Here is a 21,909-nt window from a genome sequence, read left to right as displayed (position 1 = left end):
TAGGTGGGTTGGCAGAGGGAAGAAGAGGCGGACACAGAGAGGGTGGAGGAGGATGCATGTCCAATATATGTGTTGAATGCATACATGAAGCCACGGGGTAGTCTGCTTCTCATAGAATTTATTATTGTATTCTAACGAAAAAGATGTATTAAAGAACTGCTGCTGTGGAGGTTTGAAATAAAACACAAGATATAAAAATCAGAGCACTGTTTAAACTGCCAGTTAAATGACATAATAAAACAGTACAGAGTGCTTTTAATCCCGACTCCAAGCAAATTTACCAATATCCCTTGAACAAATTAGATAAAACTGCAAGGGAATTGTAAAAATAGTGTGCAAAATGTAACACATAATCCGTATGGGTGTCCATAACAAATCTGTTCAATATATTTTAGAAGCAAGACTAAGAAATAGACAAGTAATCCTACAATACCACTGGTACCATCAATCAGTAAATCATTTCAGCACAAAACATTAATGCATAAATATCTGCTCTTGTAGAAGCTTCAAAATATTCTCTCTCTCTCTCTCTCTCTCTCTCTCTCTCTGTGTGTGTGTGTGTGTGTGTGTGTGTGTGCGTGTGTGTGTGTGGTGGGGGTAATGCACAAGCTGAAAAAGCAGATGCTAAAAAATACTTGGGGAAAATATATATATAAATGCAAAAAACTTACTTTTGAGCTGCAATGAGCTCAGACCGAGTCTTTGTTAACTCTTCACTAATAGCCTGTTTGGCCTGAATTTCAGATTGTAAACTGCTCTGAAGATTAAGAAGTTCCATCTTATCAAGTTTTTGACTTCGCCGATTGCGCCAGTTTTTATCCTGGAACAACATGTCTTTGATTATAAAGCCACAATCTTCATACAGTAATATATTTCCTGAACACTCATTACAATCAACACATCCATAATAAAGTAGCAGAGAAAGTATGATGTGACAATAACTATAGAATCAATATGGAAAAATTATAATAATACAATCTAAAATAGATATAATGGTCAGTAAATACGGAATTATGGACAAGAGGATCTTTCCCTCAGATATTAAGAAGAAAGATAGACAATTAGACAATGATACTGAAATTAGAAACAGGAGATGCAGATAAATACCTGACATTTGTAACCCAACAGCATGCATCTTATGTGAGAGAGAAATGGTCTTAAGTGAGAACTGGCTTAGAAATTGGGGTTCAATAATAATGTAAGAAAGAACAGAGTAATTTAATAACAAAAAGTAATGGGATGATATGAAAATGAAAGAAAGGAAGAAAGAATGGATTTCAGAGAAAGCAAGAGAACCAGCAGACACAGCAAATAACGAATGGATTGCAGAGAATATCAACAATTGTGTGTATACATTGCACATAGCCTTCAGGCAGCAAGCACTGCACTAGTTGCAGTTGATATCACTGCATTCAAAGTGCAGTATTTATAGCATTATTAGGATGTAACTTTTGCTTTGTTTTGTGGTACATTACATTGAAATATGTGAGGAAGCATTCTAATGTGCACTGAGGGAGCTGCATCAACAACTTTCATCTGTACCACAAAAAAGAAAAAAAAAAGCACTTTTATTTTGAAACTTGCATTGATAAAATTCTGCAGAAAAAGTGTATACTGTGTGAGAAGACATGGCTACATTAACAGTTCAATTCTCAGTTTGGAGCATTTACAACTTGAATTTCCTCTCTTTCATTCACTGAGTCAATCATTTCCTATATAAAAGCGAAACTTCAGGACCGTGGAAGTGGTAAAAAATCAAGACTGCCCAAGAGAGCAATTTACAAAAACAGTACTGACAGTAACTAGTTTCAAAGGAAAGCCGGCTAGTTTAATTTTACATGATCACACAAACATGTGTCACAGAACATAAGTTATCTACAGGCCATAATAATAAAAACCTGTTTACAGTGAACATTAATTTATCTTCTGCAACTAACACGAAACTTCAACCTCTGAATTTAGATGTTTGATTACAACTTACTACTTTACCTGTGTTGGGATCTTGTTGACATCTTTGACTAACTGTACAGTTTCCAAACTAGAAACATAGATAAGAAGGAAGAGCACACAAGAAAATTATTTTTTTGTCTTAAATTACAGTTATGAAATCACTATTAAAGTCGAACTGATTTTGTTATGAGCAACAAATATCATTATGGACTTTGCTCCTCCAGAACTCTTCATGATACTACTGTGGCAACTCAGTGTATTTCATTGTATGGTCGTCAGCAAAATGAAGAGCAAGGAGGCGAGCTGGAGATGTAAATTATTTTTTAAAAAGTAAAAGAAATTCTATCTAGATAATTATTCAAACAAACACACAAATTATTCACATATACTCTATTAGTGGATAAAGGTATTACTCATCTCTGCAAATACCAGATAATAATTTATTATTTGTAATGTAGACTACCACAACATTTTCTTCGTATATTTCAGCTCAGGGAGCTTTACATTTGACAAACAATTTTAATGCTCAATACAGAAATATGACCTCAATTCTAATGGTCTGTCTAGAGTTCGATCCCCAGTTGGTCCTAGGATTTTTTTTCTGCCACTTACTACCTCTATCACCTCTGCACCATTATTCAGAGTCCACATTAAACTGCAGGTTCCCTTATAAATGGCTAAGTCACTTCAGGGGTTGTAGGAATACTACCTTCAATAGGACCCTGCCTAGAAAAGAACTGTGGTCTTGTACATAGCTTTATTTACTTTTCAGTGTAATAAATATAACATAAGTGAACAACGTCATCAGTTACACTACCAACACAGCTCATCAGCTGTCTTCTGGACTTGGCATTACTTGGAAGCCACTGATCGTAACTAGACAAAGACAAGAATGTATCCAGCAGATCTTAATTTGCAATACCTTGCTCATCTGTATCAAGAATGTCAAAGCTATCGGATATGAATTCAGTGCATACAATTACGCAATTTCTCTTGTTTGTAGTACAACAAAATGAGTGAACAAATTAAGGCTCTGTGGGTGGTAACAGTCAAAATCAATAGACTTTAAATCTAACATCTCCTAAAACAGTGATATCAAGTAGCTCAGATGAAAATGGTTCACTATACTGACCCTACTTGACAGTACATTTTTCAGCCTTCAAACTGGAAATCTGAACAAAATAAGTATTATGGTTACATATTTGATTTGTTCCCCAGAGCTTATTGAATTACAGGAAGTGCTAATTTAATGTAAAACTTTTTGAGCCACTTAAAACAAAACAAAACAAAAAAAAATCAGGAATAAACTGTTTAAGAACATCATGTTTATGCTAAGAATATGAAAAAAAAGACTTGTATGTGGGTGCGCACTGTCATATGAGAGTAGGATTTTTTTTGGATTCCTATCACACTGAACACATTGGAAATGATTCTTGACCTTGTTTAAAGTCTTTATACATGTCTCTGAATTAATGGTTGACCCTTTTGGAAAAATATGCACAAGAATGATACCATCACTATCTGCATAACTTTGACAGCAGAGGGAGTTGCCTTGAATTTCTTCTTTTTTGGTGATTGTAGGTGGTGCAACTCCAGTGACTGCCATTTTGCTTTCGGCTCAACGTGATGCATCAAGGCCTGTTTTATTCAAGATACTAGTGAGTTGTTTTTCTTTCATCCATAATCCTCCACCCTCTCCTATATTAGAATTATCCTCAGTAGTTTTGCAACCCCCTTCCATATTAGGGCTGTCTTCAGTAGTTTTGCAATCTATTTACCTGTCTGAAAATTTGTTCAAAGAACGAAAGCTTCTGAAAAGTGGCACAAACAACACTTAAAAGGTATTTCAACAAAATGAAATAACAACTGCAGTTCATACTGTACCAGGTATCTAAGCATAGTGACACATTACAGGAAATTATGCAATATTCTTTACCCACAGAAGTGGAAGGTTGAGTGTATTTCTGTAGCTGTGTGTGTGTGTGTACTGATTAGAAAAAGAGCAACAGCTATAAAGCCAATTACATCCCTACACAGTTATGTGAGTCCATGTGCAACAAACCAATAACTCACAGGTAATTGTTGTCTTTCTCCAGTTTTGTTCATTTTTTCCATTCTGGAATATCATTAGTAGCTTTCTGCTCACATGGCTCTTCTGCAGCCCTATGTTTGGTTTTGCCCTATCTTTGTTCCTGCATTTTTTCATATTTATAGCTTAACACATTCTTTGTCTATTTTCTCTCCTACACCACACTTATTTTCTGGCCACCTGGTGGTCTTCCTGTGTTTCTCTGTTTGAGCACCACTGTTGTAATGGCCCATCATGCCATCGGCTCTCTCTGCCTTGGAAATAATTTTATCACTGGAACCTACTTCTTTGCACCTTTTGCTTCAGTTAATATTCTTGATACTAAACCTGTATAAACTAACTATGCCAGCAACACTTTTTGACTAAGTATGTTTGTTCACAATTACGTTCCTAAATTCTCAAGTGCACCTAGTAAAACAGTGTCTCAAATCCCATCTTTTAAGATTCTACAACTGCCACCTGTATCTCATTAATTATTAATGCTACAATCACTTACTTTTTACACTACATCCATTAGTGTTTTCCTTTTACATTCCCTTTTTTTTGCCACAATTTGCCTGCTATCAATCCAATTAGGATTCCTTGCTTATTCTTATTCTATATTTACCAGTTCAGAAAATAGTCCTTCCTCTGGAAGAATCTGGTACCACATACTCCTGCTGAAATACTTTCCGCCACTTAGTATTCCTCCTAATGGACTTACAATTAAAACTGGTGTGTCTAGGTGACATTCATTTGTTCATTCACTCATTTAAAGAGCTTCGCTTTATCTAGTTCCATCAGTCAATAACCTTCACTTTTTTGCTCTTGCATAATCATACAATCTTGGCTCAGATCACAACTAACTGCCTCTGCTCCTTTGCAAAATCCTTTTATTCTGTTAAAAATAATTTATTGCAATACTACACAGAGACAGTTAAATATTTTCTCCAAAAGGTAATAATGCAAATGTAGATACAAGTGCTATAAAAATAAATACATTGCCTGACAAAGAAAGTGAATCACTCAGCAGGGAAGACTAAATGAAACTAAACTTCATAGGTTTTTAGAGGGTTGGTGATGTTATTTCAGTGATAACAAAATCAAGTCAAATTTACTCAGCAGTATGAGCCCACTTATCAATACAACATTGGTAAGGAACAGTGTAATAAAGTCATTGTATCTTCTACTGAGGCAATGTGGCACACAGTTGTTGTAACTGTTCCCAATATCCAGGGTAAATAGTCATCCAAGGTAATGCAGAACTGCAATTCATTGCTAAACACAATTTGAAATCATTTATCAGCAGACCATGCCTCCTGGTCATGGCACCACCCCAAACACAGCTGTTTGTATTGTGGTGTTAGGGGTAGTCTCTGTGTGGAATAGTAATTCCTTAGTCCAGCGGCTGATAGACTCCAAACAATGTTGCAGCAAGTTGATTACTTGTTCATGGATGGAAGGTGCAAATGTGAAGGGGTTAACAAGTGCTTGGTGTTGTGGTGTTCAGATGTGGTTGACAGGAATGTTCACAAGTATGCCTCCCCTTATGTTTCCTTGCCGTCCAATATCAGGCCACTGTCACATCTGAATGCCCCTTAATTCTGGACACTGCTTGATATGACCAGCTGGTATAATGAGGACCAACAATGAGAGCCCTTTCATACTCAGTCAGGAGCTGATAACGCTATCTCACAAGAATATGTAGTAGCATGTCAGTGTCCTCTACAGTGATCAGTGATCACTCAACATCTGAAGCTGTTCACACCCCTTATATACCCCACCTAGGCTGCTAACAACACTTAACATGAATAATATTAATGTACTTTGGTGGCTATTCTACCTGTCTTAGAGAATTTCAACTCTCATAATTTACATAACCACCAATAGCTTGTATGTGTATGTAATTACATTGACATCCAATCAGGTCTTCTGGGTGCTTCAATTCTTTTGTCAGGCGGTGTACATCATCAAATATATGCACAGCACTAATCAACTACCCTCACCTACTCCAGCATTTACAACAAAACATCTGAGGAGCATTTCTGTAATTCATCAGTACCATTATGGCATGAAATTCTCTAACTCTATTCCATATGAAGATTTTAATCCACGGAAAGTTCGTTTTGAAATAAGCATGAATAAAACCTGATGTTTCTGCCCAGATCACGTAAGAAACAGATTGACCGTCCTTACGGCAGAACAGGCAACCGAAAAAATTGTTTTCCCGTCGGTCAACAGATGTCGCAGGCGACACTACAATGCTAACTGACCTGTCCATGTCGCGGAATTGGCAACGCTGTATCTTCTGTGACGTGAATGACGCTGATTTGCATTCGGCTAGAGCGATGCGCGCGAAATGCATTCGTCACACTGCTGACTGTAGTAGCTCATGACCGGCTGTGGTTTTTCCCGAGTTTTCAATCTAAGAACGTAGATTAGCTCCTGTAATTCTACAAACCAAGTTTATTTCTCACAATCATATGCGAAATGAAATAAATGAAACGTAACACACAAACATTTCTCGCGAGTTACTGTTTAAATGCAGACTGTACTGCAATCACATAGGTTTTACACTCGCCTTCCATGCCGTCTATTTCCTCTTTGCTATACAGCTCTTCTCATACGGATTATGGTGGTAAAAAAGATCTCCATGTGCAGGTTAACACTAGAAAGTTTTCAAAATCTGCACTCCGTTATGATGCGAATTAATGCTGGACATATTTCAGTGACAGTCATTTCAAATTTAAATTCTTTTACTTTGCATGTAACTTATCGTAAATGATATAAGAGTGGCACAAAAAGATGAATTTTGGATTGTTGTTGAAAGGGGGCTGCAAACGCGGTAATATACAAGTGGAAGCGTGTTTTTCGAGCATATTTTGGCGGTGTCAACTTTGAAGAGCCACAGACGGCAAACCATAATTATGTTAAAAATTTACTTTGTACAGTTTAAAGATAACCCGCAAATATTCGCAACAGAGGTACGCTTTTATCTGCAACACAGCTATTACTGGGGATATCCGCACTCGCGCAGACCAGTTACTATAAGTAGTGTTGTTTTCGAGTGAAAGCTGTGAGAGGATTATTAGCGCACAGATAAAAAAAATTAAAATAGGCAGCGTCTATAGTTTGCATGTTATGCTCGTTCTCTTCTATTCTCCTCCCTTCATTCCAGTATAAACGCTTGTTCACAAGTATAAACGAATGGCTGTGAAAATTGGCGAATTATCTATGAATACTCGTTTGCTGCAGTGTAAACGAGGTTTTACACTCATTCACTTCGTTCGCTCTAGTATATACCAGGATTTAGAGGGACCGATGACCTAGCAGTTAGATGACGACTATTATTCATTTATTTCACTGTTGCGATTTCAGCTCTAGAGCCATTTTCAAGTACCAAGGGAAAGGTCTTTTAAGGTAATGCTTCTTAAATTGTTTACCAAATGTTACCACACTATGCTTTGCATTTTGTTATCCATATCTTATATTTGTTTCAGTTTTCACATTGCACACAAAAATGCCTCTACAGCCAAAATTACAATAGTGCAGTGAATAAACAGTTTAAAAAAGTCCAAATCGCAGCAAAGATTTCATTTAAAAATTGTATGCTACGATTCTTGTACAGGAAGGGCTGCCACATTATATCAGAATATAAGATCGACAAAATTTAGATAGGATCGAATGCTTAGGGCTCTTTATTAATTCTTACTCGTAACTAATTTATTGATTTATCTGAATTTAAAATCCACTGCCATAACCTTTCTTTATCTTTGACGGGAAATCTGAACATTTTTAGTTCAGGATTTGTCCATCTACTCCTTCCACAGTTGATATACTCGCACGCCCTCGACATGACGACTCGATCCACTACCACCGGTATGTCAGAAACAGTTGTACTTCACAGATGCCAAATGGTGGAAAGCTGCATGTGTTCGGACGATGTTGCCACATATTTCACAGAACGGAGTGCCATCTAGTGGTTGGTGCCACAAGTAAGGGTGTGACACTGTTGCCGCCTGGTGGCTGTTCCCTGACAAGGGTTGCCTGCTAGACCAAGCAATTGGGCAATCTGTTTCTTACGTGATCTGGAGTTTCTGGCACATCACCCAGAACTAATGTTCACCATGCATCCATTATCTAACAGAGAGCATTAAGAAATTTTAAGAAGTCAGGGGCATATCACCAAAAAGTATATATTCCAAAACAAATAAGGATAAAGTTTTTATTATGAAATCAATAAAGGCTATACAACCAGATTCCTGAATCTTGAGCAACTGAAACAAAATGTTGCTTCTCATTTTTCTTTAGTGGGGGAGTGTGGCACAGAGGAGCAATTTGAGTTAGAACAAATTTACTCAAAGTATGCCAATCTAGCCAACATTCTGTCATAGCCAAAAAAGGAGACAGCTAACAGTAAATTCTAATGGCAAACAAAATATAAAATCTTGGTTTAGATAAAATCTCTCTTAAACACAAAACAATGATATTGCAAGACAAAAAAGCTTATTAAAACCAGCAACATCATACAATATTGCTCAAAATCAGGAGTTGGTTCATGGTTGTAATGGTACTTACAGCAGTGGCTGCACTGGACACTCCAGCATGTTTGAGGAACTCAAGCTCCTCAGTCATCTTTGTTGCCAATGCTTGTAAATAGCCCCTTGCGTCCTTTTCATCACTTACCCTAGAGGTGGAAAGTGATCAGTCTCTCTCTCATGGACATTGTCTTAAGGTAAAATATGAACAAGGGTTGTACAGTTATTATTCAACTACTGATAGAGATAAAACTCAACTACTGACAGAAATAAAACAATGTTCTCACCACTGGATTATTTCACTAATCTGCGCCTCCCATTGAGCAATAGCATCTTTCTTGCTTCTCAGTTCTTCGTATTCTTCTTCAAGTTGCCTTCTCTCATTCTGTATTCGACTTACACTCTCAGTTAGCTGCAAATTACAATAAACTGATGGTTGGCATATAACCCAGAAAAATGGAATTAGTAATTTTATGAATAATTCTGTAACTAAATATTATACAACAGACATGTTCTGCAGACTACAAAATGTAGTACCTTCATCACTGAGCACATCTTACTAAACAGTCTTAACTACTTATCTGGAATGAGAACCAAGTACCTTAACTACAGCTCCTCTTTCCTTGGCTTGTAATACTGAAAGTCATGAGCTGTTAGAATACCAATTCCTTTATGACATGCAAACTACAAACATGGAGGGCAGCTATACGCAAGCATAGTGTGTAAACAGAGAGAGGAAAAAGCCACTCAGAAGCTCTAGTAAAGACAGGACACACAAGCACACATTATGAACATGAAATAACAAAATGCAACAATTCAGTTTCCTAATGACACATGAAAGCTACAACCCCCTTGAATACTGCCTCTGCACATGGGGATGAAATTTTTGGTTTCTCCAAGAGATTCATTTGATCACAATCTAACATCCCACAATATTTTAATAAGTGCCTCTCTTTTCTAAAAGATAAGGGAGACTCCCATCCACAACTTTTTAGTTCCCCAACTAGAATTTTGTGACATATACAGTCAAAGGCCATAGCATGGTCTCAGAAAATGATACAAAGAATTTTTTTCTTGTTTGTTTCTACCATAACAGAATTCCCTGTACGGTCTTGGTTGTGAAACCCAACTGAGCAGTCATTAAAATGTTATTGACAGAATTTGCTGATATTACCTACTATCTCACAATTTTTGGAGAACACGGGAAGGAGAGGGACAGACCTAATTAGAAGCCACTTGCTTACTTTAATATCTACAAAGAAGTGTTATAATTGCATACTTCAATCTTTCAGGAAATACGCCTGAATTCATTGACTGATTGCAAACACACATCGAAGGGGACGCTACCAAGTCAGCAGAAGGTTTCATTCATTACTTTGGTTGAAATCCCATCACATTTAGAAGAGTTGAGATACTGTTTGTTAGTGGGATAATGATATTTGTGATCTCTCTTTAACAGTTGACTTGGACACAGTGCTGGATCACTTTTGATGGTCCATTTTCTCTCCCTGCTTTCAGCTACTGTTACGAAGAATTCACTGAATACAGTAGCCAATGATTTAACATAATAAGTCTTTTTACCACCACCACCATGGAGCTGAATACCTATGCATCAAGTGGCTATCTTTATTTATTCCACTGTCTGTATTTCATTCAACATTTTTCAATACTCCCGCAAAAGAGTTATACATATTTAGGAAAATGAATGGTAGACACATACAAAGACAATAGCTCAATCATTTCAAACATATTGCTAATTAGAAGCAGTGCAAATAACAAAACAATTCACACAACTCAAGTTTAAATATACAGATAAGAACGGAGGCCTTTTTCCATATAGAACAAAATAGTATTCATTGCACCAAGCTTGCAGTGAAGGAAACAATGCATATATACAAATTCAGACAGCCAAATTACTGAACTAAAAAAAAAAAAAAAAAAGAGTATTTTGAGAAAGAACTATGAGAGGCAAAACATGTCTTTTGTGTTTTAAAACTTCATACACAAATGGGGAAAATTTCATTATCTCACAATTTAACTTCTTATGTAATAGGCGGATATGCTGTCACTGTACAGCTGAGTCAGTGAGCAGAAGACAGGCATATTACAAAAACGAGCTAGTGGAGCTGTTAGATGATTCCTCCTTCAGAGCTACCACAGTTGGACCATAGTGCTGGGACAATTTTCTGCATTTTGATGTGTATTTTTTGTTTCTGTGTCAGCTCTGAAGGAGGACGATAATCAAAATCTTAGCTGCAAGTTCAGTCCTCTTTAGGTGCTTTTCTAGCAGCCAAAGTCTCAACTACACAGTGAGTGATGATCTTTCCTGTATCAACTGCCTGCATAGAACCTCAGCTTTTCAATATTGTAATAAATTAACCTTATCAAATACAGAAGGTAAATTGAACTAAAAGCCTACAACATACAATGTTAAACTAAGATCGACAGCTATCTAAGATTACTCAGCATAATCTAACATATTCTACTTTCAAGTATTTGCTTAACATATGAGCTAAACTGACTGTGTCCAAGTCCATCATCAACTTCTTGTTGTCTTCCAATAACATCAGTCTTTCACGTTCATGACGCCTCTTGAGCTCTGCAATTGTCTCCTCACTGTCAGTCAAATCTTCAAGTCTCGTGGCATCCAATTTCTCCTTAACAGCTTGTACCTGATCACAAAATGTCATATTTAAGTAAGTATCAGAATTGTGTTATTGTAAATCTAGTTATGACTGAAGAATATATTTACGACTGAAGAATATATTTACATCTTATTTAAGTGCATTCAGTCTTCATAAATTAGAAACTGCCCACAAGATTTTAGTTTGAAGAATAAAGGTGGAGATAAAAGCTTGCAATGGCATTCCAAACTTTAAAAAAATGTGTTCAGTAAATCACTTTTCCAGCAGTGAGGCTTTACTTTGATCCTTTGTTTATGTAGTAGCTGCTGAAAATTAACAGTGCAGCAAATATCCTGATGGGACTTTGACTGACACCCATTCCCTTTCTATCACTTAAGGGAAGCATTATGTATGGGCAACAGTTTGCTATTACAAAAGGATAATCTACTTTCACTTTTAAGGTAACAAAATGATTAAAATCAAGTGTCCACATCAGAAAGGTTTATCAACTTCTAGTATAATGAGTTATGTCTTACAAGGAAAGACATCAATGTATGAGAAAGAAAGTGACACACAACACCTGCTTTCCTTGCAGATATCTCCATTTAAACTTTGTTTTAGTCTATAGCTTTTCCCTTTGCTTCTGCTTCTGGCTCCTCTTTCCTGGTGTAAATCACTTTTACATCTGTTTAAGTCAGTGATTCCCAATCGGAGGGTAATAACCCCCTGAGGGCTAAAATGAAATTTTCTGAGGAGTAAACCAAACAATTTGATTCTGTTTCAGTTACAGCATCAAATTACTTTCTGAACATCGTTAGTATTATCACAATTTTTGAAACACTTTAATACTGATTATATAAGTTATCAATAATTAATTTTCCTCAGTTTTATCTGGTGGAGGTTACAGGTTCCTCACATAGTCCACCCACTACACTCATGTTGTGCTTGTCCTGTACATCGCTGATGATAAAAGTGAGACATATCTCTGACGCATGCTAAATATTTCAAGAAAATGTCTTCTCCAAGTTGTAGTTGGTACCTGAGTCATCCAGAAACTGCTTCATTACTCACTTCGAAATAGATAAATGAAGTAATTGACTGAACAACACAGCAGTAACTACACATTATTATTATTATTATTATTATTATTATTAGACTGGTTAGACACAAAGCATAACAGGCTGACGTCATCCAATGTGTGCCAGTCCAGAAGTAAGGAGTCCAGCAACCAAGTTATTCACAAACAGCAAGTATAATGCGCACATCTGAACTTGTTTGATATTAAATGGGTACACCCTCACTGTGGATAGTTAGCTTTCTTATCTGAGAAATTGTGGGTAGCACTTGCAATGCACCAGGAATTCCTTCGTCATTCATTTTAAAGCCCCACACCCACAAACTAAATATCATTCACATTTCATCACTTAAAAAATAAAAGTGTTCCAAGAAAAGTCCTTCATTCTCCAATTTACTTAGGTGCTAAGGTTGGTGGTAATGGGAGGTGGGGAGGGGGTGGGGGAGGGTAGGGGGGGAGGGGGTTACTAGCTAATGTTTGATTGCACTCAGGGGTTACAGTCTAAGAAAGGTTGGGAACCACTGGTTTGTGTTTCTGTTATCAGTCTCCCTCTTTGGACTACATTTCACGGAAAAAATGTTTTGGTTGACTACATTTCACGGAAAAAATGTTTTGGTTACTAGCTGATCTGCTAAACTTACTGTTGTTAATATTTTGTTTACTTACCCTAACACATGTCACAGGTTTTATTTGTTACATGTAAATTTTACATTCCTCTCTCCTTTTTTTATTTATCTAATTTAACTCTGTTTCTTAGATTTATTATACATATGCATGCTGCAGATCACCGTAAAGAGCATGGTGTAGGTTATCTGTCATTACAGCAATTCAGTTACATTAACCATACACTCTCTCAAGACTCTCAACCCAGTGGTTAACAGGAGAAACTGGTACAATATAAGTCAGATATGGTCTGTAATTTCAGATCGATTCTCTTGCGTCCAGTAGTTACCAATCTTAGCTTCAATACTGTGTGCAAAGCTTCCATAAATTTAAATTGTTTCAAACTCAATTACATGAAACATTTCTGTGGCTTTATCACTGCATATTATGTCTATTTTCAATTACATATATGTAGATGGACTGAACACAATGTTGTCTGCTAGCTGAGGATGACCAGTTGGCTGAGCTGAGAAAACTGTCAATAATGATCACGGCCATTTGGTTTCTATCAATACAGCTACGCCTGTCACTCACTGGGCAGAGTCTTCTTGAAGTGAACAATTAGACACTTAACTATTTCATTCACAGCTGGATGCACTTCTTTCTGTATGTATACAAAATGCACCACTGGATAGGGAAAAAACATACTCAGTTAATAACAAACTGTTAATATTTCATCTGTAAGTACTGCCAGAATTTGTTTCAATTGTATCACCACATCCAGTGACAGTTTCAACTGTGCACCTCAAGCAAGTGTTATAAGCCTTCTGCTGTTTTCTGTCTATAAAAAACAGTTCAGGAATATCAACAATATTGTGAACAGAATAGATTGCTACTGATAGTAAAGATGACACACACAGCTGCAGTCAGGGATGATGAAAAGGCAGTTACGTATAAGCTTTCAGCCAAAGCATTCTTCAGAAAAGAAAAACACACACGTTAACAGAAGCAATCAAACCTCACATCCCTCCCAATCCAGCCAATAACATGACTTTTCTTCATCGCACTTTGAAACTTAACATCTTATAAATGTGTAAAATGGGAAAATGCTATGGAGTGCAGTATCCACATTATTTAATGTCGCAGAGGAATCCTGTTATTGAGATAGCAGTCATGAGTATGTGTAAAGTGTGGAAGCTTGTGTGAATGTTTGTGCATTTTTCTTTTCTAAAGAAGGCTTTGGTCCAAAGCTTCTTATGTGGCTGTGTTTTCATCTTGCCTTTCTGCAACTCAATGTGTCATCTCTACAGTAAGTAGCAATCTACTCTCTTCACAATATAGTTTATATTCCAACCTAAAGAATTTAGGATACAATCTGAGATAAGATAATTGCATTATGTGAACAATGACAATTGACCCTGAACAATAAAAAGTGTGAGTTCCTCTAATTGGATACTAAATAAAATCCATTAAATTTCAGTCAGATGATAAATCACACATATGTAAAGGTTGTTGATTCAATTAAATATCTAAGGGTTACAATCACAAACAATTTAAATCTGAACCAACACTTAGAAAATGTTATGAGGAAGGCACACCAAAGACTGCATTTTATTGGCAGTAAAGACACTATCTACATGATGCTCACTGTACTCTTCTGTAGTATTTGCTGTGTGGTAAGGGATCCTTAACAGATATGATTCCCAGAAGACATTGAAATAGGTCAAAGAAGGGCACCTTGAAACAGGGGAGAATGTGTTGGAGATGAGTTGGGGTGGCAATCATTAAGATGTTTTGCATTGCACGTTGCAATGAGAAATTCACACAAAAATTCAATCACTTATTTTTTCCCCTCTAAATGACACAATATTTTGTTAGCTCCTACATATGTAGGGAGAAATGACCATCATGATTCATGTGCTCCTCGAGAGAGGAATGGTAGAGAAATAATCTGAAAGTAGTTCTATGTATCCACTGATAAACACTTATATGTGAATTGCAGGGTAACCATGCACATGCACATGCACATGGATGAAACACTCACATATTATCACAAAGAAAGAAGGCATTTTCTGTCTTACAAACAAATAATTCTGTTGGATTTCTTAGTATTCCTCCTAAGCTTGGAGTGATACAATGTATCTTCGAAGACGAGATTATCTACAAAGAGTTTATCACTTGAAAGAACTGCTTATTTTTCATCTTTTGTGCAAGAATGAAAGAGCAAACATTTCATTGAAGAACTTGCAGAAAACAAAAACAAAAAAAATCAATGGTAGATTTTGTCACTATTATGACACAATTAAAAGTTGGTACCACTTGAGCTTCATGTCTTCAAGCCGATACAGATAAATTTACAGGAAGTGATATTTGGAACAAAAAGACACTAGGTTGAATGGTTGAGAATACAAGATAAATTTTTTACCAAGCAGTGATACACAGCTTAAAATCAATGACAACTCAACTGCTCTTCATGAATTACTTAATGCATATTCTGTATCATTTTTGTTTCTGAAAAGAAATTTTATTTATTGGACTAATTAATTTACACATGGTGTTTATTTGCATTACTTTTTCTCTATAAAATGGTAGATCGTGTATAGGTAGACTTACATATAAGAGAACTGCATTAGTTTTCAAGTTTTTGCTGTTCTTCTAATATATGCAGTTGAAAAGGGGACAGAAATGAAAATGACAATGAACAGAAGAATGACAGTTATGTATGATACAGAAGCAGAGAGAAAATTATAAAAATAAGTAAAGCGTAAAAGCTGGCACAGTTTAAGTGTTCTCATTCATCATCCCTCTTTCACTTGCCAGCTAACTCATTACTGTCTTCATTTTGTGTAGGCTGCAAGGAAGAGTGTGCTTAATGTAGAAATAGTATACAGGGTGTTAAAAAAACAGTCCTACACGAGGCAGCATCAGTCAAAAACAAAAGAAAAATTCCTGTAATGATACATCTGGAAACCAGTGCCTGTTCAGATATGGGCCACTGAATATCTGCAGCCCACAGTCTGCATTTTATTTATAGATGACCAGGGATTCACAAACAATGGGATAGTAAATTATCATAATACACACGTATGGGCAAACGAAAATTCTCAAACAATCAGGGAAGTGAGGAATTGGGATCACTTCAGTATCAATGGGCAGGAATTGCCAGTAACAGGTTCATAGGAACATATACTTCACCAAGCAGATTAACAGATTGTGAGGCAGTACCTAGGCACCACCCCATTTCCTACAGATTGTGTGACAGTAAATCACCACGACATTATGGGCAACAGATTGGTTGAGCAGGTCCAGTAGCATATCCCGATCCCACCCCACCATTCACCAGACATAAACTCACTGGATTACTAGCTAAGGGGACATTTGAACGCATTGGTGTATGCCCAATCCATTGACAACATGCAGATGTTACAGAAGGCATTACACAAATCTGAAAATGTGCATGATACATTGTGAAGAAGGGTTGAAGAATATGTGGTAGCCATGTGCAGCACTGTGTACAGTATCAACTTCTACATGACAGACTGATGGGAATGAATATGTTACAATTTTTTAAAATTTTCCTTCATTTTGTCGAGTGATAACATTTTCACTTATTGGCAGACATGGCACAAGCATAGGCAAATGTAAACACAGAGAACTGTAGCTTGAGGCATGAAGTAAAATTATGTTACACAAAGTTAATAAGTACAAGCTCATAATTAGATTAGACAGCAAAATGTATATGACTCCAAAACAATTACACAAATTTTCATTAAATGTAGACGGGAAGTAAACTGAGATTTCAAGATGAATCTTTCGCTTGCCTTGATGTGTGGTGTCATAAAATGCCAGGATATGGTCTAGATTAACTGCACTACAAAGAAATTAAAAATTCCTTGATTTCATCCAACGAAACACTTTACGAGTTTCATCATAACCACAACTTGTTCAGAAATTAACCCCAATGTAAATTATGTATTCCTTTGCCACAATTTCTTCAGGAATTAACCACCTGATATAAATTATGTATCCCTTTCTTTACCATATTCACTGTGTCTTAATTGTTTTCTCTTGAGATTTATGAAATGAAATGTGAATGCAACAGCTTTGGATTTATCTTCGACTCCTACTATCAGTAAGGGTAATCTATTTTTGCCAATTACAAATTATTGCATTCATCACAGAAGAATACTGTTAGTTATGCAAATAACGAGGAAAGCACTAGCACATATATGACAAATCTGCAAATATCTTGTATAAATGTAAATTTTGTTTAAGTGTTTCCAGTTATAAGAGGTATGAGTAATTTTTTTACGAGTGAATAAACATGCATTAAACATGTTTGTCAAAGAGTGTGGAAATATACAAGGAATAATACTTTACCTCTCTTTCAAGAGTCTCTCTCCTGTTCTCTGAGTCCTGTAATTGATCTCTCAGGCTTGAGCACTCCAAATTAAATCTTGATTGTTGCTGCTGTAAGCTCTCATTATACTGAACTTGGAGCTTTTCTACCTCAGACTTTAACCTTGCTATTTCCTGTGATGCATGTGACTGGCTAGCTACAGAAATATCAGCTCCTACTATAATACTTCTCTGTCGCAACTTCTCAATTTCTTCCTCCATTTGTTTACAATATTCTTCGCTTCTTTCCCTTAGTTTGCGTTCTTTTGCTGTCTCTGCCATAGCTTCATCTACACGTGCTTCAAGCTCTCTTCTAAGTTTTTCTGCTTTGCGAATGTCATGTCGAAGGCTATCAATTTTTTGCATAGCTACTTCCAGCTCTTCCTCCTTATCCCGGACCTGACGTGAAAGTTTCTGCTTCTGTTGTCTCAGCTCTGACAGCCTATAAGTGAAGATATTAGATTCAACTTATGCCACACATTGCCATGCAGTGATCACAAAAAAAAATTACGAAACCCTGGTGAAATAAGGCACTTAAGGTGGCTGTGAACAAGAGCAAAGAGGATACCATGTCAGTCTACTTTCATAATGTTTTATAACATAGTTTACGAATTAGTTGGTACAAATAAATAGCAAGAATTTCAGGGAGGTGCAAATTTAAAACAGAAACATAAATAACATTGATCATTCACACAAATAACATACAAATTTTATAACAAAGAGTTGTATTAGTAATAGTTACTACAGTCATAAATAGTAACATCATTTACCTATGTCTGCTGAAACAAATTTCTGATATGAGTAAATAAAGTTACTGTATGTGGGTTATAGCAACAGGAAAATATTTAGAACAGATATGCACAAACAATTTTGCACAAAATTGTTATGCTAGATTGGTAAATCAGGAGGAAACATGCAACTATTCAAATGGTTCAAATGGCTCTGAGCACTATGGGACTCAACTGCTGTGGTTATCAGTCCCCTAGAACTTAGAACTACTTAAACCTAACTAACCTAAGGACATCACACACATCCATGCCCGAGGCAGGATTCGAACCTGCGACCGTAGCAGTCCCACGGTTCCGGACTGCGCGCCTAGAACCGCGAGACCACCGCGGCCGGCTGCACCTATTCCATTGCAATAATAGCATGAAAAGACAATGATACAAAGAGCAACAAATTCAGTTTACAGAAAGGGTGTTCTCACTATGGCTGACATATTCTTTGCACACTTCAGCAACTGTTTTGATATTTAAAAAAAATATATTATATTGTTTATTCTGTCATATCAGTCATGACTTTCAGCAAAGTGAAACTCAGAAGGCATAATAAATCACACAAACAAATTTTTGAAAAAAAAAGGTATTGTTAAAAATCAAATCTTCTGTAAATAAGCCATTAAAACAGACAGTTTTGGATTTTTACCACACTGGTGAAATCTTAAGTTAGGCTGTTTGAGAAGACTGTATGTGATTACAGGGCAAAGTGTTGTATATATTTTGGCTTATCATAGATGAAGGTACAGTTTTTGACAGGACAGGGGATTATGTCATGTAACAGCCAACTCCTGCAACACTGCCAAAGCCAATGGTTCCTCTGCATGCAAAAGGAAGACCTTTCAGAATGACATTTTCACTCTGTAGCAGAGAGTGCACTGATATGAAACTTCCTGGCAGATTAAAACTATGTGCCAGACTGAGACTCGAACTTGGGACCTTTGCCTTACGCGGGCAAGTGCTCTGCCATATGAGCTACCCAATCATAACTCACGACCTGTCCTCACAGCTTTACTTCCACCAGTAACTCATCTCCTACCTTCCAAACTGGCAGAAGTATACCTCTGAGGACGGGTCGTGAGTCGTGCTTTGGTAGCTCAGTTGGCAGAGCACTTGCCTGAAAAAGGCAAAGGTCCTGAGTTAGAGTCTTGGTCTGGCACACAGTTTTAATCTGCCCAGAAGACTTTTCACCAGTCAACATTCTGTGATGTGGAAAATATTCTTTCAAAATTGCAAGAGAAATTTTCAATACAGACAGAACTGGCATCTTTAACAATTTACTTCCTACTAAAACACATTCCATTAAGGGTAAAGAATCTCAGGCAACAATACTTCTGAAGAATGTAAATGTTGTGTTCCTTCCTTTGAAATGCACTATTCACATGCAGCCTCTGATCTGGGCATGACATACACTGTTACAACGAAATATGAGAAGCAGTCATGCAAAACTCAATTACAATCCTTGAGAGGAAGGAAGTGATGAGATTCAACATGGTACAGACTATGCATATGTTTGTTGCTGCTTGGAATTGTGTAACACAGCAGAACTTGTTAAACTGTTTCACAATGGGTGGTTGGGGTATATCAGTTGCTGTTGAAGATTAAATTCTTCCAGAAGAAGAAAGGAGTAGAATCAGAGATTTTCTTGAAAATGTGACATTTCAGGACTTTGTTGTCTGTGATGATGACATCCATACTTCTGCACCTGGGACAAATGTGGGATGTGTGAAGTGCATGTGAATTAATGCTGTGAGGTAGGAAGTAGTGGTGACAACAATGAAGAACGAAGAAGAAGAAGAAGAAGAATAAAAGGGGAGTAAGAGGAGGAAGAGAGGGCCATTACTCAACCTTCTGCAGTTGCTGTACAAGGAATTAACATCCACAGGTACTAATTTCCCTCTTTTCATGTAGATGAATCCTTTCTTGACTTTGTTAAAAAATAAAGGCTGTATTCTGTGAAAAGTGTGATTATATATGTATATGTGTTTGTAATGTATTTAAATATGTAGTGTAGGATATTGGTTAAGTTTGCAATTAAATAGCGCTTATGTCACTTAAACATGCTTGGACTGTGATTCTGGGTGACTCCTTCCCCATTTAAGGGAAACCCCTGTTTAAGGAAAAAATACTTGGTCTCCACAGATTCCTCAAGAAAGAGGTTTTTTACTGCAATCCCCCCCATATCGCTAGTGTCAATTTTATTCAAGATTATACTGTAAGGGAAATCTCTGTCAAAACATAAGGGCTTAACAGCACTTTATGAATGATTCTTCTGCAACTGAATTAAATTTTTAAAATAGAGAGAATGGTATATAGTTTTGATCCACTGAAAAACAATTATCAACCACACAGCATATGTATGTTACATTCCACAACCTTCTATTTTATGTAACAAATGTTTAACTGTTTATGTTCAAAATATATTAACACTAGAGAAAAATTACCTACAAAACAATAGGAATCAATGTTAGATATTGACATAACATTAGCTTAACAATATAATAAAGAATGTTACCTGTCTGTTACTTCAGTGTATTCTGTCATTGCTAACTTCCGCTGGCTTAGAGCATCTTTAAGTTCCTTCTCTTGAAGTTTAATTTTCTCTTGGACATCAAGGTTTTCCTGTCAAAAAACAAGCAGAACATAGATTTTTGGATGCTGTGAAATCTAATACTTCACTTTGTAGGGAAGCAGCCTACTCACGCAGTAGTAAATTCATATCAGTCTTTCCATTGTGTGCCAGCCAGTCTGCTGTAACTAGCTCTAACATCATAAATGTTGCGCAATACTTTAAAAATCAAGCAAATAACCTAAAATGGTTCTAGCATGTCAGAAGTAATACTAAAACAACATGTGTTGAATATCAGTTCGATAACTTTAGCCATTTTCGAAATTTGGACGTTTTTCTGTAAAAATCATTGGCGCAACAGAAAAGAGCTAGAGAATTAAAAATTGATAGTTAGATTCATTTTTCATAATAATTTAATAAAAACAGTACTTTGGATTTCACAAATTAAAATTTTAGTGGAAATTCATGATTTTCTGGTTTTTGTCTTAAAAATTAAGGAAGCAACGTCGATTAAGTAGGCTAATGAATAAGGCTAGGATGTTTATATTTAAGTAGAATGGAGATCCGCTATAACCATAAGGATGTGAGAAGTTTCATTTGAATACCTATAAAACTATAGCGATAGCGTATCTCCAAAGGGCCAGTTCAGAGCTCGTCTACTGCGTGCAGTGTAATTAAATTAATTCTCTCGCCCAAAATATTTAACTTAGCCACGTCAAACTTTTATTATGATTACTTACCTGTGTGTTGAATGCACATTTAAATTAAGAGCTTCATCGGCCATCAGCAAGAAAAGCTATGATTTATTCGGTAACTTAAAGTGGTGCATTACTAGTCCAGTGGCTAGTCGGGAGAGCCGATTTGATCAGGCGTTCCCTTAGCCGTCCGCACCGTGGCTTTATATATAAGAACGCTGCGAGAGGAAGCAAGGCCCCAGTTCTCTCCAGACGCTGAATAGCACGTCATCTGTGTCGGGAGTCGCGTCGCGTCGGTATCATTGCTACAAACAGCCTCGGATGCCGTATTAAGTTACTTGAGATACGCGTAACCATGAAATCATTTGCGAGTGAAATGTTAATTCTGGGTTGACTTTAATTATCGATCTTCAGTTTGCGTATTGTCGTATTTTCACGTGCCGTCGCGGGACAAACATTCTACCATTAGTTAGCGTGGCGTTTGATGAACATTATCATCAAATTATGGTGAGCATTCATTCAAATATTCAATTTGGACAATTATAGTTACATCAGCGCATTAGACTCTGAACTGCTCTGTTAGTTAGGTTGTGTGGATTCTTTTGTTTTTCAT

At 36.6% G+C, this 21,909-nt stretch overlaps 1 protein-coding gene across 1 annotated transcript in view; it reads right to left on the bottom strand.

Annotated features, from left to right (window-relative positions):
- Positions 1-21,909, bottom strand: part of LOC126260255 (serine/threonine-protein kinase Genghis Khan) — a 325,774-nt gene that overhangs the window by 132,534 nt on the left and 171,331 nt on the right. The window contains exons 13-18 of the mRNA XM_049957581.1: positions 20,548-20,654; positions 17,239-17,698; positions 11,079-11,228; positions 8,844-8,968; positions 8,597-8,705; positions 672-820 (exon numbers count right to left, since the gene is read on the bottom strand). Of these exons, the coding sequence (XP_049813538.1) occupies positions 672-820; positions 8,597-8,705; positions 8,844-8,968; positions 11,079-11,228; positions 17,239-17,698; positions 20,548-20,654 (1,100 nt within the window). The remainder of the gene's footprint in view (positions 1-671; positions 821-8,596; positions 8,706-8,843; positions 8,969-11,078; positions 11,229-17,238; positions 17,699-20,547; positions 20,655-21,909) is intronic.

The sequence above is a fragment of the Schistocerca nitens genome, chromosome 5 (assembly GCF_023898315.1).
Source record: "Schistocerca nitens isolate TAMUIC-IGC-003100 chromosome 5, iqSchNite1.1, whole genome shotgun sequence".
In the NCBI taxonomy this organism is placed as follows: domain Eukaryota; kingdom Metazoa; phylum Arthropoda; class Insecta; order Orthoptera; family Acrididae; genus Schistocerca; species Schistocerca nitens.
Note: the sequence above shows the minus strand (reverse complement) of the source record. Positions and strands in the feature narration are given on the sequence as shown.